This window comes from Perissodus microlepis, chromosome 7 (genome assembly GCF_051167445.1).
Source record: "Perissodus microlepis isolate ML-2025 ecotype Zambia chromosome 7, ASM5116744v1, whole genome shotgun sequence".
Taxonomy (NCBI): Eukaryota; Metazoa; Chordata; class Actinopteri; order Cichliformes; family Cichlidae; genus Perissodus; species Perissodus microlepis.
The window spans coordinates 48,550,111-48,566,544 of NC_140467.1; the positions used below are offsets into that span (position 1 = coordinate 48,550,111).

The 16,434-nt window shown below is 40.1% G+C and overlaps 1 protein-coding gene and 1 long non-coding RNA gene across 2 annotated transcripts; both read left to right on the plus strand.

Moving 5' to 3' along the window:
• Positions 1-1,403: 1,403 nt before the first annotated feature.
• LOC146383987 (uncharacterized) lies at positions 1,404-5,696 on the plus strand. Its single transcript, XR_014800794.1, has 2 exons — positions 1,404-2,123; positions 4,457-5,696. It is a non-coding gene; the product is annotated as an uncharacterized LOC146383987 (long non-coding RNA).
• A 3,690-nt stretch (positions 5,697-9,386) lies between these two features.
• On the plus strand, positions 9,387-13,527 carry ptges (prostaglandin E synthase). The gene is made up of 4 exons (XM_084935616.1): positions 9,387-9,505; positions 11,094-11,223; positions 11,348-11,430; positions 12,497-13,527. The coding sequence occupies exons 2-4, from the start codon at positions 11,116-11,118 to the stop codon at positions 12,744-12,746; spliced, it is 441 nt and encodes a 146-aa protein (XP_084791742.1). The 5' UTR covers positions 9,387-9,505; positions 11,094-11,115; the 3' UTR covers positions 12,747-13,527.
• The last annotated feature ends 2,907 nt before the right edge of the window (positions 13,528-16,434 follow it).

Sequence of the window (16,434 nt, forward strand, 5' to 3'; positions counted from 1 at the left end):
TAATTTGCTCATTGACAAAGCACGGCTCTTTCTGCTGCTTTAAGTATTAATGCTAAGCTAACCTAAACAGATCAAGATCCATCCATCCATCCTAGCTGTCATACAGTGAGACGTTCTTACTATAAGGAAGCGAATTTTCCAAATCTTTTGCTTTGTAAAGATTTATGTTTGCTAAACAGAGGTTTATGCAAAAAATGCATTGAATGATGAGCAGTGAAGTTTCCATGCTTTTTAAGGGATGAACCAGTGATGGATTTCAAATGTAGCCACTTGGGATTATGCCAAAATAATTACTTAAATTTGTCATTATTAGATTAAAATATCAAAACATTAAATTATTTAATGGTTTCTGTGTTGCAGTGCATCATAAATCTATTTAATCTAATCTAAACCTCACCCTTCAAAGTCAGGGGGCGGGGCTAACTCCAGGGTGGTCCAAGCCATTGCATTTTCTTTTTTCTTTTTTTTTTTTAATACACATTTTCCCCAGTGTTTCCAGTTGTTTCTCAGTTCCAAGTACACAGAGTTTGTATTTGTGTACTTGCTGCTTCCTGCCTGGCAAGTTGAAGACTCCAGACTTCTGAGGATGGCAGGACGCAGCCCACACGTAGATAGCAGCATATTTGATAACATCAGCTTGGCTTCACTGTGCACTTCACTACCTTTTCATGCTTATTATTAATAGCTCTAATAGAAATAACACATAATTGACTGTATTACTTGTGTTCTTTTAAAATGTATGTGCAATTTTAAAGGCAAGAACTCAGCTATAGAAGGCACATGAATGTAAAATTATTTTGAGAGCCCAAAAATGCTAGACTGATTGGGAAGAAGGTGGTAAAGAACTGTACACCAGGATATTAAATTTGATGAAGACTGTTCACACAGATCAGATTTAAAAAAAATAATAAAAAATTCTAGTAAACTTTTAACAAACAGCTGCCATCTAGAAGACAGATAATTTGATCATTTCTGGAGCAGGCTTGACAGTGCTCTTCAGGGTATCCATGCAGATACCCTCAGCGTGCTGGATCGGATGTTTCTGTTCTCGGTAAAATATTCTCATTTTCTTCCCTCCCTATTTTTAATGTTAATTTTAATTGAAAATATGTTTGATTATTTTTTTTCAAATACGTATAACACAATTGAACATGGACAAACAAATGATTTAGTTCAAAGTATACTGACAGCACTGCAATGAGACTCCATGCAGTTTAAATTATTGGATGATTCACCTCACCGCATTAATGCGGTTATGGCGTTAACGCGGCACATCTCTGTTAGCAAGTTGGCGCGGATCGCCCCGTGCGTGGGGCTGCACGGCGCTAACGCATTGACGCCGTGCAGCCCCACGCATGGGGCGATCCGCACTAACTCGCTAACAGAGATGTGTGGCGTTAATGCGGTTATGGCGTTAACATAATTTTTAACGAGATTAACGCTGACAGCACCAAATATTTTTAAATAAACACATAATTTTACTAAATGTACATTTAATTATGCCTTTAATAGATTACATCCAATTTTAAACAAGTTAAATAATTATTTACTTTATTCATTTAGACACTCTTGGCATGCCATGATCTTTATGGGATCAAACTCAAATGAGCTGGGGGCCACTGCTGGCACTGTCATCTCACTGGAGGGCCACTCCAGTGTTTGACAAAAAAAAAAACCCAAAAGCTGCACTTACTTTGCAAATATAAATTACAAAAGAAATGGTTGCCTTAATTGTGGAAAAAGCTAACAAAGTAACTCCAAGACCCAAATTGCATGAGATTTTTTTCCATCAGTATATTTTAATGTGCTAAAACTATTGCAAATACCACAGAAAAATGATGCATAGACTTTATTATTTTTGTTGTTTTTACCTTCTGCTGTATGCCAAAAAAATATAAGCATGAGAGAGAGAGAGACGATGGGATCGCCCGTTTTAATTTTAGGAAGAGAGCTGCTCTTAAGTATGGAGGTGTGATGTCATCTCAAGTCCCATACATATACTGAGCTCTGCCGACTCCAAGCCCAGACAGAGACGGAGCAAGAGGGAAACACGCCGGGCTGCTCCAAGGATATCACGCACATACTGATTCATGCAGATGGGAGAACCGACACACCGTATTCAGGTAAGAGCCAAAATGTGTTTTAGGGGGTTGACTTGAGCACATATAGCTATACAAACACACAGAGCAGCATGTGCAGCATCCATCCTCATCACAGGAACACAACACTGGCATGATTCCTGCACTACGCGTGTGTCTGAACATGAATACACACAGAGCTTTGACATCATTACGGATGTGAAGGTTAAATTGAAGCTGGGATGCATTTCTTGAGACACCACATGTATTGATGAATAATTAAGTGTCCCATAGGAGCAGTTGAATATAAACCAGTATCAGTACAGTGACAAATGAGGACAGCAGAGGAGTCTTAAAGCCTGGCTTTAAAGAGGGTGGCCCCTGCTGTGTCCATTCACTGGGATGGGATGGGTGTGGCATGTAGCAGCAGACCACTTGTCCTCATCATAACAGGCATTTTTTTTTCACCCTTGGAGCGAATGGCTCTCTGTGCACCACCCAGATTCTGCTGATGGAGCTTTGACAGTAGATTTGGGTGGTCTGGTACAGAAGAAAATTTCACTCAAGCATGGAAATATGAATGTCGACATTCATATCGCGAACAGCCTGGGTCAGCTGCACAGATTTAGTTTTTTTTGTTTGTAAATTGTGTTGTTATTTTATAGAGTGCACAGAAACAACATGTTTTTCATTATATGAAAGCAGCAGTGTAATGTAATTAGCCAGAATCACTCTTGTAGGAGTGCCCTGTGTTTTTTCCCCATAGCTATAAGGAAGAAACCTGGATCCTGCCTGGTTCATGCATGTATTTTTAATTCAGATTACGAACACTTGAGCGGTTACCCCATTTCTGCTGTCCTCACAGCACCCCTGTAGGTGTGTATTTGTTTTTGCAGAACCTTCATGTTTTTCAGACATACAGTTATGTAAAAACAAAAATACAGCCTCTTACATTTCTAAGTTTTTACATATCAGGACATAAAAAAATCATTTGGGCTTCATCAGGTTCTACAATTCCTCAAATATAACTTTAAACACTCTACAGTGTTGCTGCAGTTCATTGGGGTTTGTGGGTATTTGTTCATGCACAGTTCTCTTAAGGTGCCACCACAGCGTTTCAGTCAAGTTGAGGTCTGGACTTTGACTGAACCACTGCAAGACTTAGAGTCTTTCTTTTTCAGCCATTCTGTTGTAGATTTGCTGCTGTGTTTGCAGTCATTATGCTGTTGTTCTGTTGACCCAAGCTTTAGCTGTCAGACAGATGGCTTCACATTTGACTCTAGAATAATTTGGTACATAGAGGAGTTGATGAGCGACTCAGTGGCTGCAAAACAAGGCGAAATCATCACGCCTCCACCACCGTGCTTGACACTTGGGGTGTCCTGATATGCTGTGTTTGATTTTCATTAAGCGTGGAGCTGTGCATTACAGCCAAGCACCTCCAGTGGACATTGTTCCAGAAGTCTTGTGGTTTATTCAGATGAAGCTTTACAAACTTGACCCATATTGACCCATCAGTCTTTTTCTAATAATATAGTCGTGAACTTTAACATATGAAATGCTAACCGAGCCCTGTAAAGTCAGAGATGTAGCTGTTGGTTTTTTTTTTTTTCTTAATTTGAAGTTTCTCTGAGCATTGCATGTTCTGAGCACTCCAGGGAAGATTGGCAGCTGTCCTAAATGTTTTCCACGTGTGAATAATCTTTCTAACTGTAGATTGATAGACCTTAAAGTGTTTAGAAATAGTCTTTTAAGCCTTCCCAGATTAATGGGGAGACACAGATGCTTCTCCAAGATCATGGCTAATATCTTTCCTCCCTTGTGCTGTGTTAACACACATCTGAATGATTGGGACCAGCAAACTGCCGGATCTTCAGTTTATCAAACTTCATTTGATTATCAGCTCCTGGCTGTTACCTGTCCACTTGATCCCCATGGAAGCAGTCAGGGTGTAGGCCATTTTTTATACACTGCTTCTGCCTCTTGGTTTAGTTTTTGTTACGTAAATAATAAGGTGGTGTAATATGTCATCTGTTGTTGTTCATCAGAGGTTGCTTTTAAAGAGCCTGCTAAGGACCAGATTACTGGATTTTTATTTATATGGGATATAAAACATTACAACTGAAAGAGGCTGTACTTAAATATAAACCAGAAACTGAGTCACATCTCCTTTTTTATCTGTTAGTTTTTGTCTTGATTTTCCTTTTTCCATTTCATATTTGTCTATTTTTGTATTTATCTTAGTCTCACAGAAATTATTGCATTGCTGATTGAGTGGTGTACAAAAACAAAGAATATTTTGCCCCTAAACTTAAAATAATGTTTTTATCTGCCGCTCGCTAACCTCTCATCCATTTCTCTCTTCACACATTTTTCAGATCTGCAGTGACAGCTCTGCTGTATCAAGTTAAAAGGCATCACACAGGAAGGCTTTCATTTATCAAATCATCAGTGTGAAGACGCCCTGTGGCCAAATCAAAGTGCCACCAGTTCGAAGAGCACGTCACCAGATGAACTGTTTCTTCTGAAATGAGTGCGATTTGCTGGAGAGAAAGAAGCTCACTGACTCATCTCTGTGTCTGACTTCTCTCTGTGAACTCTTCTTTTTTTCCCCCTTTCCAAAAGCAACCGCAGTAAATATTTACATGCCATGTCTGGCAGCTGTATGAGATGGAGAACACCAATTATGATTCTGGCTTTTTGCTTCGTGGTTAAGCCTTTCGAGCCTTGCAGGCAGGGTTGTATGTGAATCTGTTGTGTATCTGTGCGGTGCATGCAGCTTGACAAGTAGCTTCACTTTTGGTTTTACGTCATTTTTTGGCGAAACACCCTTTTTGTCACTTATCTATTTTTTTCCCTGCCTTTTATAGAAGAAAATACTGATTCACATTCTTGGGAAACAAGCATAGGGGTTTACAGTGACGCTGATGGTGTTTTACACTCATTAGCAGAAATTCGATACTCGAGAGCTCCTTTTCAGAAACATGACATAGAATAACTATTCAAATGTATTTAACACTGCAAATTCATTTTGCATTTTACCTGCATAATTTATGATAATGATGATAGTATTTATATTTTTATGCCGAAACGTGAACAAAAAAAATACACCGTGCACTTTGAAGGCAGAAAAAACACGGGAACCAAGACAAGGCATGGAAATTATTGATGTTGATATGTCTTAGGTCCTGTCTGCACCTGCCAAGTGTGTTGGTGAGTAAGTCACTATTTACCCTGAGACCTGCGTTCTTGTATAGAGTCACTGTGCATATCTGTGTAATCTGTCTCCTCCACTGTTTGCAAACACCATGGGCTGTGCCATGTGTACGCATCTGGTTGACATGTGGACTGTGAGGGTGAGCAGGACTGGCCGCAGGGCTATGGAGCTCACCGCCTATCCGCAGATGCTCCAGGGAGACTACCATAGAGTGACGGGCCTCCACTACATGTCGTCCTTCTCTGATGCCGAGGACTGCTGCGACGACACCAGCTCAGGCAGCTCAATCACGCTGGACTGGACACAAGGAACAGGCGGCTGACCCTCATCCAAGAAGTGTTATAATCCAAACATGTAAATAAACGTGGAGTCGTGCACAGAAAATGTGTATTTACAGTAAATGTGGTGATGCTTCCTGTTTTCTTTCAAATCTATACTCTCAGACAAAAGGAATAATATGATGTCCAAACATTTGTCTAAAATCTTAAAAGCAAATGAAGATTTTACATGTTTTTAGTAATTAATACAGGTTTTAGACTAAGACTCCTTTAACATTAAGTTAGTGTTTACTTATTAGAGCACCAGAGATAATATAATAGCAACTCAATGTATTCAAATATGACAACGTGGTCAAGATGTCAGAATGGGTGAGAAGGGGAATGATCAAAGTGACATTGAATGGCTGGTGAACCCAGAAGGGCTGGCTCTGAGTATTTCAGAAACAGGTGATTTACTGGGATTTTCCTGTCCCACCATCTCTTGGGTTTACAGAGAATCATCGGAAAAAGAGAGAATTCTGTAGCAGCAGACGAGCACACCGCTCCTGTCAGCTAACAGCAACAAACTGAGCCTAGAGCTCACACAGCCTCACAAACGTAGGAAAATAAAAGCACTTGCTTGGCGTGATGGGTCTCCATTTATTCTGCAACGATCAGAATTTGGTGTGGCATGAAGACATGGATCCATATCGTCTTGTAGCAGCGGTTCAAGTGACTGAGCGTACCGATCTCCTGATGACTGCTTACAGAGAGATAACGCACCATGTCACGCAGATTCAGACAAACTGCTTCCTTGATGTATAGATATAGTAAATGGTACTTATATAGAGCTCTTGTCTAACATCCATAGACACACAGTATGAAAAGATACAGTTAATTAAAAAAGTAACTCCCTAAGCATGCAATATTTAATTATAAAGTATTAGAGAACATAAATCAACAAAAAGTAAAACAGTAAAAGTAGCTCCAAACACACTTAAGTGCAGTATTAATTCATTAAAAAAAAAACAAAAAAAACTTGTCTATGTAAAATGATGACTAATCATGGTGTTGAGCAACTAGGCTACGTACAGAGGGCACAGCTTGATTGCATCAGAAATGTTCTGTTGTAACCTCTGATGGCGTATTTTGCTAGCAGTCCTACAGGAAGTAATTATCTTTAAAAAGTTCATAGCATGTTTTTTTTTTTTTGAAGGAGTCACATAACATGACTCAGTTTCAGATCATTCTGTGGAGTACATTCTTTCAAAACCTTAGGATTTCTTTTAAACAAAAAAGATTGACATTGTAGAAAGAGTTGAACCAGAGCCATCCATAATTGAGTGAAAAAAGTAATTGGTGGGGGTGAGGACAGGCAGGGACAGTTTCAAATATAAAGCTGTTGGTGTTGGATATATCGGAAAAAATTAGTTGCATTTATTGTGTGATAGATGAATGCTAACAAGTTTAAATATCTCAATAAATCTTTATAAACAGTGGACCCATTATGCCCCCAAATCTCCATCCCCCTGTGTCAGCTCCAAAACAGACAAAAAACAAACTAAAAACCAGCAAAAAACGATTTAAACATAAAAAACTAAATCACAAAGAAAGAACAATACAGTATCCACATCTCCACCACAGAGTAAAACAGTGCAATGTGGATTATTAAACATTAGGTCTCTCATTCAAGTCTCTGTTAGCAGCCTACAGCGGTCCCCAACACCCGGGCCGTTTGGTACGGGGCCGTGAGAGTTGAGGTTCGGGTGTGAAATTTATGGTTTTCAGGGTTTTTGTCGTTAACTCATTTTCCCTGGGTCTTTTCCCGTGTTGTAGTTGTGTGTCTTATTTTGAAAGAAATATTTACGTGTTACCATAGCGACCAGAGAGCATTAAGGGGCAGAGAGGAGGACGTTACTCTCAATGTTGTTGGCGCATTTAAGGAGGACGCTGCTAATTAAGTTACACAGTGAATTTGCGTTTATTGTTATATTTACAAAGTACCAATACAGTTTTTGTCTTGGTCGTATCATTTTATGTTGTTGTATTTATCCGCGACACCTTAAAGACATGAAAATATTGTCTGACATTAAACCGGTCCGTGATGCAAAAAAGGTTGGGGACCGCTGTGTTAGTACATGAGTTAATAACTTGATCAACAAATCGATTTACTCTGCCTTATAGAAACCTGCTTACAGCAGGATGATTATGTTAGCTTAAATGAATCAACACCCCCAAATCATAATAACTATCAGAATCATCCTGCTGTAAGCAGGATGATTATGTTAGCTTAAATGAATCAACACCCCCAAATCATAATAACTATCAGAATCATCCTGCTGTAAGCAGGATGATTATGTTAGCTTAAATGAATCAACACCCCCAAATCATAATAACTATCAGAATCATCCTGCTGTAAGCAGGATGATTATGTTAGCTTAAATGAATCAACACCCCCAAATCATAATAACTATCAGAATCCTCAAAGCATAGGCTGAGGACGTGGTGTGGCAGCAATTTTCCACACCAGGCTATTAATCAACCAAAGACCAAGACAGACATAATTCATTTGAAAGCCTGATGCTTAGTCTTCTCTACCCTAGCTAGAAAACACAAAAACCAGTCTTATTTGTTATTATCTATCGTCCACCTGGGACTTACACAGGGTTTCTGTCTGATTTCTCAGACTTTTTATCTGATTTAGTGCTCAGCTCAGAAAAAAAATAATTATTGTGGAAAATTTTAACATTCATGTAGATGCTAAAAATGACAGTCTCGACACACACTGTCAACACAGATGGTCGCCCCTCCCTGAGCCTGGTTCTGCCGGAGGTTTCTTCCTGTTAAAAGGGAGTTTTTCCTTCCTATTTTCACCTAAGTGCTTGCTCATAGGAGGTCATATGATTATTGGGTTTTTCTCTGTATGTATTATTGTAGGGTCTACCTTACAGTATAAAACGCCTTGAGCTGAGTTTCGTTGTGATTTGGTGCTGTATAAATAAAACTGAATTGAATTAAAAGAAAACAAGGCCAGAAATATTGGACAAATTCCTGTAAATGGTTCACATGAAGCTAATATCGGTGTGTCGTGTGTTTTGATCATTTCAGTAGTTTTTGTGTTGCTTTTTGGTTAATTTTTTTTGTTTTGTTTTGCCGTTGTTTAGCGACCCTTTGAGGTCATTTTATATCCATTTTTTTAGGCATTTAGTCCCATTTTATGACAGTTTTCCATCCCGCTCATTGTGGTCTTTTGATTGATTCTCAGAGAAGAAGATTTGGCCCAGAGGTTTAGTTATTCACTCATGATACTAAAATAAAACAACAACAAAAAACCTCTGCCTCTTTCTGACTCCACACTGCTATTGTTAGAAAAACACAGTTCTGTTTGTTGTTAGGCGTTGTTTCTTAGTGTTTCAGTATGCAGAGCATTTTAAAGTGCGTGGGTCTGGGAGGGGAGGCTGTGTCAATACAACAGTGATCAGTAGTGGGCATGGTTTTTTTGTGGGTGCTAGGATCTAGCAGAAAATGAAAAACAGCAACAACAAAAGAGTGATTAGGAGGTAAGACTGTCTACATTAGCCTACTTATTTAGCTTAAAGCATGGTTGTTATGGGAACACTGCAACTAAAAAAAAATTATTTCATCACTTGTGTTTACACATTAGTTTAAGGTTTATTCTTCTTCAGATACCGGCTTCTATTCAAGAAAACTAATAATACAATATAAGAGGATAAAGTAATCTAAAACTCAACATTTTGCTGACTAATGACAACTTTTGATTAATTCAGTACATGTTGTTTTGGCATTGAACATAAAAGGAGGAAACGTGACATGCTTCAGCAGAGATCCACCCAGTCGTTATCCACACCTGAGGGAAATCAAGCCGGTGCACCAATCAAATCCTCCCATTCTCCCTTCAAAGCTCTCAGACCACAAGGACAAACTGTCTCAACGTAAGTAACAAGTAATTTTTCAAAGTTTAAGGGTGGGTAGAAAAGAGTGAGGCAACACATGAATCATGCAAATTAGAATCAAGTGCAGCAGATATCTGAAACAATCTTTCAAAAGTTAATACAAGTGGCAAAAACGGTATGTTTGTCCATGTCCAGCCAATGTTTAAAAAGAAAATAGCCACAGGAAATTTCAAAATCTGACCATTGTTTTCATCTAAGAAACAGCTGCAGAATTTCATCCACTGGATAAATTACAGAGCATTAACTCTGACTAAAAGTGGGTCAAATTTCTTAATATTTTTTCTTAAAAACTTCGTCAGTGTTTCGTCTAATGACGTTACGGTAATTCTAGTTGCACAGTTTTGTGGAATTCCATTTTAAGCCTTTGACAGCACTGTGACGTATACAGGTAGGTTCAGACATTCACCAATGGCAATAGAGTTACTGTTTCAAAAACATTCATGTATTTGACGTGTAAAGTTTCCTTTACCCTTGATTCAGCTGCCTTATGCCCGCACCGAGTTCATGGCAGCCTATCCCACACACTGGGTGAGATATCAGATATACCATGGACGGCCCGCATATTTACCTCCACAGCTGCTATAGAAACACAATTTAACCTGAAAAGCAGGTCTTTGAACAAGTTCAGGATTAAAACCTTCTTGCTGCAAAGCGACTTTTGCGCCACAGTCTCCACTCCTATCAACTCCAACCAGTTGCGACAGATAGCTGCCCCTCCCTGAACCTCGTTCTGCTGGAGGTTTCTTCCTGTTAAAAAGGTTTTTTTCCTTCCCACTGTCACCAAGTGCTTGCTCATATTGTGGGTCATGTGATTGTTGGGGTTTTCTCTCATTATTATAGGGTCTTTATCCTACAAGGCAACTTTTGCTGTGGTTTGGTGTTATATGAATAAAATGGAGATGAACTGAACCACAGTGCTGCGAGGCTTCTCATTATATTGGCTAACTCGTACTCAAACCCCAAGTTGGGCCACACGTCTAATCTTCTGTGAGAACGAATAAGTTGGATTTTTTTTTTTCCATCATCACACTGCAACCTGCTATCACAAACACAGTTTTTAGACTCTGACACATTCATGCACACACATCAGGAGGGACTTAGGGTTGGGTGTCTTGCCCAAGGACACTTCAACATACACAGACTGCAAGGAGCTGGGGATCAAACCTCTGACCCTCTAAATAGTTGCAAACCTGCTCTAAATTCTGGGGGGAAAAAAGGTAAAAATCATAAGTGAACATGTCAAATTTTGGTATTTATCCTCCAAGATAATGGAAGGAGAAAACTATCAGGCTCAATTTGAATGATTTAAATGTGCTACCTGTTTCCAAGCAGAAGAACAAAACGTCCCTCCACCATCTGAACATGTTAAGTGTAGCCTCCAGGAAGCAATTCTGGAATTCACATTAGTTGTGCATGAATGAGAGTGCTTTCATCATTACCGTAAGGGGGTGGAGGCAGTGCTACAAAACGGCCTGCCCTCATCCTCACTCTCCCTTTTATTTCAGCAGCACGCTGCAATCTCAGAGTTCTCCTTTAAGTGCTTTTTCCTCCCCTGCTCTCGCTGCAGCTCTGCGTGGATTACAGCAGTCATGTTAAGAAACTCGGTTTTCTCCTGCTTTGTTTTCTACGGCGTGCTGCTGGTGTTAAAGATGTACGTAATAGCTGTCATAACGGGACAAATAAGACTGCGTAAAAAGGTGAGTGAGCTCCTTTAGATTAGATGCAGCTTGAAGTTAAATGCTGTGTAAGTTTTTCTTCTTCCTGTTTGTTCTCTGGTGGAAAGCTTTTTTTTGTTTTGTTTTTTCGCTTCTTCCCTGAAAGGCTTTTGCCAACCCCGAGGACGCGCTGAGACACGGAGGTTTACAGTATCACAGAGAAGACCCATATGTGGAAAGATGCCGGAGGTGAGCGTGCAGACGGGGTATTTTTTGTAAGACTAGACTGCTTGCGTTTAGGGGGGTGCAGGGGGGGGGATCGCAGGAGGATGATTTTAAAAAAGGAAAAAAAAAAAGAGAGAAAGTTTTGGATTGGATTTAAAAAAAACAACAACAACAAATAAACTCCCTTGTATTTGCTGCTTATGGCAAGTATTAGTTATACTATGCATTCCCATTGCATAGCTTTTACTTTTTGATTTAAAAAGAAATTCAATACACTGCATGAAAACTGGTTCACTCAGGTAGATTTCAAATGCGCACAGCATGAAGTACTCGAGTAAAATACCCTTGCATCATAAAATGAAACATTTTCTACAGAATATGAATGACGTGCCGCAAGTTTTCTCCCGTGCAGATATCTGTCGCAGACCTGATAAAGTGTAGATTTATTTCCAGCGGATTTGTTCTCTTTTCTTAGAACTTGTAGGCTACTCCTCCACTGATGCGACAGATTTGTTTAAACTTGTCAGAATATGATCTGAGACAGGGGAGCGCAGATGTTTTTCTTACTAGTAAAACTTTCCCCTCCGTCTGTCCTGAAATGTTTTTTTTTCCTGAGAGCTTGTGGTGGGAATCAACTCTGCACCAGGGGAAAAAACATTTAAAACTTCCATTAATAACTAATAAAAATGGCTGCAGCACGAAGTATTCCATGTCCAACCTTAATCATGTCTTTTATGTGCCCTTTTTTGTTTGTTTTCTGGGCAAAAAGGGATTATGATGGAAAGTGTCCTAGAACAATATTGTTTAAAAAGCTGCTTCAAGTGGGTGGAGGGGAAACAGGAAAGAGGTGATTAGAGAAAGTCGCAGAGCCCTTGCTTTGGTTTGAGATGTGCTAGTGTGGGTTAAATGCATATTATTTTAGTCACCCTGAATATACATCTTCCGGGAATATCACAGGAAATCATTACCCTGAATCATAGTCACTCATGCGATGTAGTCACTTTACTGCATCATAGGTAGCTGAGTCACACAACTGTTGAAAACAGTTGTGTGTCAGCCTCCGTGTGCTGACTTCTGTCTTTCTTTTCAGAGCTCATATTAATGACATGGAGAACATCCTCCCTTTTCTCTTCTTGGGCGCCATCTACTCCATGACTGGACCTTCACTGTGGGTGGCACGGCTTCACTTCCTCGTCTTCTTCATCTGCCGTGTGCTGCACAGCGTTGCCTACCTGCTGGCCCTGCAAGCACCGACCCGGTCCGTGGCCTACACTTTTGCTCAGATTCCCTGTGTGTCCATGGCCGTGCAGATCCTGATGGCAGTTAAATCATACGCCTAAAAAAAACTAATAAATCAAAAACAAAATAAATCCAGGAACAAGGGACTGAACTAACGGCTGTGATCTGAGACTCAAGACGGCTCAATATGTGTGACCTGTGTCAGAAAGTAGTGGGAGAAGGATTCCTGATGCACTTCCTGTAAAGACAAGTGAAAGTGCAATACAAGGTCTCTGATAACACCAGTGCTGGGTTTTGAGATTGATTATCAGTATTTTTTTTCTTCTTTTTGGCAAAGTTTGAAATATAACCGTGTCATATAAAGATATCTGAAGCTGACATCACATGCAGTAGATGCAATCGAGGTTGTTGCTCCCTTTTTCTTTTCTTTTTTTTAAAGCCAGGAAATGCTGAAATTTAGAACAGGCTGCAGAGATTGAACTCAAACAACCTGGGACAATTTTCCACCTCTGCGCTCCACTTTGGCCACTGATCTTTTGTGTTTACACAAACCATAGACCACTATTCATGTATTGTCATGCCACCCCATGCTTTTGTTTCCTTGTGGATGGATGCATGTGCCTGTGTCTGTTCAACAACAGCATGATGGATCCTGGTATGATGATTGATATGCTGAAAGTTTAAATACACTTGATGCTCTTTGAACCCGTTTCTCACACACACAGAGTACACGCCTTGCAACAACCTTCTGAGGGATTTTCTAGCGTATAATTGTGTGTAAATGTATCTGTGAAGGCACTTGGTGAGTTTTGTAATTTATTCAATTTAATGTTTTTGAAAGGAAAACTTGTAGACAATAAAAACTATGCACATCTAAGCACACCCAGCCTCTACCTTCACTTTGTGCTAAATGAGTTGTTCTTTTAGACAGCCTTGTGCTGCAGAATTGGTATGTTCTGGGGATAGGGGGCCCCACTTTATGTGCGAGAGTGAGATGATCCAAAAGGCACCGGCAGAGTTCCAGCATTCCTTTGATTGTTATGTAAGACCTTCTGCTATGCTGTGCTCATTTTCCCTTTCTTTTTTTTTTTTCACCCTGAGGCCAGGAGGGAGGTGCTGGAAGGCCATATAGAAATATTTACAGAAGGTGCCCAGACATGCTTCCACACTGAGGAAAATTAAAGTTTGTGCGCCAACATAAAATGTTTTTCCATCAGTGATTACGCTTGATTTGGCTTTTCTCACTCTGGCGTGAAACTTTTTGCCCAATTCTCGGATGATGTAATTTCGTTTCCAGTGATTTTTCCAACCCAGTGATCATGACTAAGCTCGAACTTACAGGAGCTCAGGTGTTTTTGTGATTTAAACAAAATGACTGACGAGGTGGGAGGACGGGGAAAATCCTTGGCTTTTAATAATGGAGCATTAACAATATGTGTAATCTGGTTGAAACATAAAGCTGACATGCCAGTGACAGGGGTGTGTCTGTATCCTTGCATGCGTCAGTGTTGTCATAGTCTCAACGTGCCCCCCAGCCCTCGAGGGTAAAAGGAAATGTGGTTCCTGACCTCCTACCTACACTTTTCACTGTAATACATAATTTCCCCTAGGGATCAATAAAGTATTCTGATTCTGAATAAGATCAGTGTGAAGTTAAATGTTCCCCATGCTTGCCTCCACCAGTGTGTGAATGCGAGAGTGAGTGAATAGTGGAATTGTACAGTGCTTTGAGGGCCCCGAAAAGCGCTATATAAATGCAATTATTATTATTATTATTATAAATTTTTGACTTTGTCTAGTAACAGTACATAGGCACCTATTAGAGTTATTAAAATAATAGTTCACACCAGCTAAATAATTATCTAACACTCTTCTAACACCACAGAATCTAAACTTGGCTAACTATGATGTTCCTACGGTGGCCCCTCGAGACAAAGCACCTCCAAACTCCAAAACACATGCAAATTCCAAAACACTTGCAAACTCCAAAACACATGCAAACTCCAAAACACATGCAAACTCCAAAACACTTGCAAAATCCAAAACACTTGCAAACTCCAAAACACATGCAAACTCCAAAACACTTGCAAAATCCAAAACACTTGCCAACCCCAAAACACATGCAAATTCCAAAACACAACGGAAGTGCTCCAGGACGCTAGGGGCAGTGTTGAGCTTTTGTTACCTAGTAACTACACAAGCCAGGAAGTACCAATGACCGGATTTGGGCTGTATCCCAATTCAGGGTCTGCAGCCTTAAAGGCCGCATTTTAAGGCCGATTACGTCACAGCGACACAACGAAGGCTGTCCCGATTCAAAGGCTGCTCGAAATGCGGCCCTCAAATGCGTCCTTAATTTCCCTGAATTTTAAGGATGGGCCCAACATATCCCAGATTTCATAGCGCGGCGGTGGTGTGGATAATTTTGCCGAAAAAAACGGCGGAAGCGGAGCCGCCGAAGAGTAAACTTTCAGAAGTAAGTACTGAATATTATGTCACTTATTTATGCGCAAATGTTTTTATAATGAAGAACATTAAAACATTACTGTTGGCCACATGTCGGGAAAGTTATGTGACATTAGCGATGTTTGTACTAACTTGGTTTTAAAGCCTTTACTTCAAAATATACGCCGTTCAATAGTTGACTTTAATCTTACAGAGAATGTGATGATTTTATGGATAAATAAAGTCAGTCATATATCCACAAACACAACAAGCTGAAAGTCAGTGATGCTGCTCGATTTGCAGTCCTGAATATCACGGCACAAGCAGGATTCACTGCACTGTTAATTCAATTCAATTCAATTCAATTTTATTTATATAGCGCCAAATCACAACAAAAGTCGCCTCAAGGCGCTTCATAGATACAGAGAAAAACCCAAATATCATATGACCCCCTATGAGCAAGCACTTTGGCGACAGTGGGAAGGAAAAACTCCCTTTTAACAGGAAGAAACCTCCGGCAGAACCAGGCTCAGGGAGGGGCGGCCATCTGCTGCGACCGGTTGGGGTGAGAGAAGGAAGACAGGATAAAAGACATGCTGTGGAAGAGAGACAGAGGTTAATAACAGATATGATTCAATGCAGAGAGGTCTATTAATACATAGTGAGTGAGAAAGGTGACTGGAAAGGAAAAACTCAATGCATCATGGGAATCCCCCGGCAGCCTACGTCTATTGCAGCATAACTAAGGGAGGATTCAGGGTCACCTGGTCCAGCCCTAACTATATGCTTTAGCAAAAAGGAAAGTTTTAAGCCTAATCTTAAAAGTAGAGATAGTTTCTGTCTCCCGAATCCAAACTGGAAGCTGGTTCCACAGAAGAGGGGCCTGAAAACTGAAGGCTCTGCCTCCCATTCTACTTTTAAATACTCTAGGAACAACAAGTAGGCCTGCAGAGCGAGAGTGAAGTGCTCTAATAGGGTGATATGGTACTACAAGGTCATTAAGATAAGATGGGGCCTGATTATTTAAGACCTTGTATGTGAGGAGCAGGATTTTGAATTCAATTCTGGACTTAACAGGAAGCCAATGAAGGGAAGCCAAAACAGGAGAAATATGCTCTCTCTTTCTAGTCCCTGTCAGTACTCTTGCTGCAGCATTTTGGATTAGCTGAAGGCTTTTCAGTGAGTTTTTTGGACATCCTGATAATAATGAATTACAGTAGTCCAGCCTGGAAGTAATAAATGCATGAACTAGTTTTTCAGCGTCACTCTGAGACAGGATATTTCTAATTTTAGAGATGTTGCGCAAATGGAAGAAAGCAGTCTTACATATTTGTTTAATATGTG

What these genes read in the sequence shown, in the direction of transcription:
- ptges (XM_084935616.1), top strand. Translation starts at nt 11,116, where the DNA reads ATGTTAAGAAACTCGGTTTTCTCCTGCTTTGTTTTCTACGGCGTGCTG. An exon ending in AAATAAGACTGCGTAAAAAG is followed by an intron (nt 11,224 to 11,347) that starts GTGAGTGAGCTC and finishes CTTCCCTGAAAG; the next exon opens with GCTTTTGCCAACCCCGAGGA. An exon ending in TATGTGGAAAGATGCCGGAG is followed by an intron (nt 11,431 to 12,496) that starts GTGAGCGTGCAG and finishes CTTTCTTTTCAG; the next exon opens with AGCTCATATTAATGACATGG.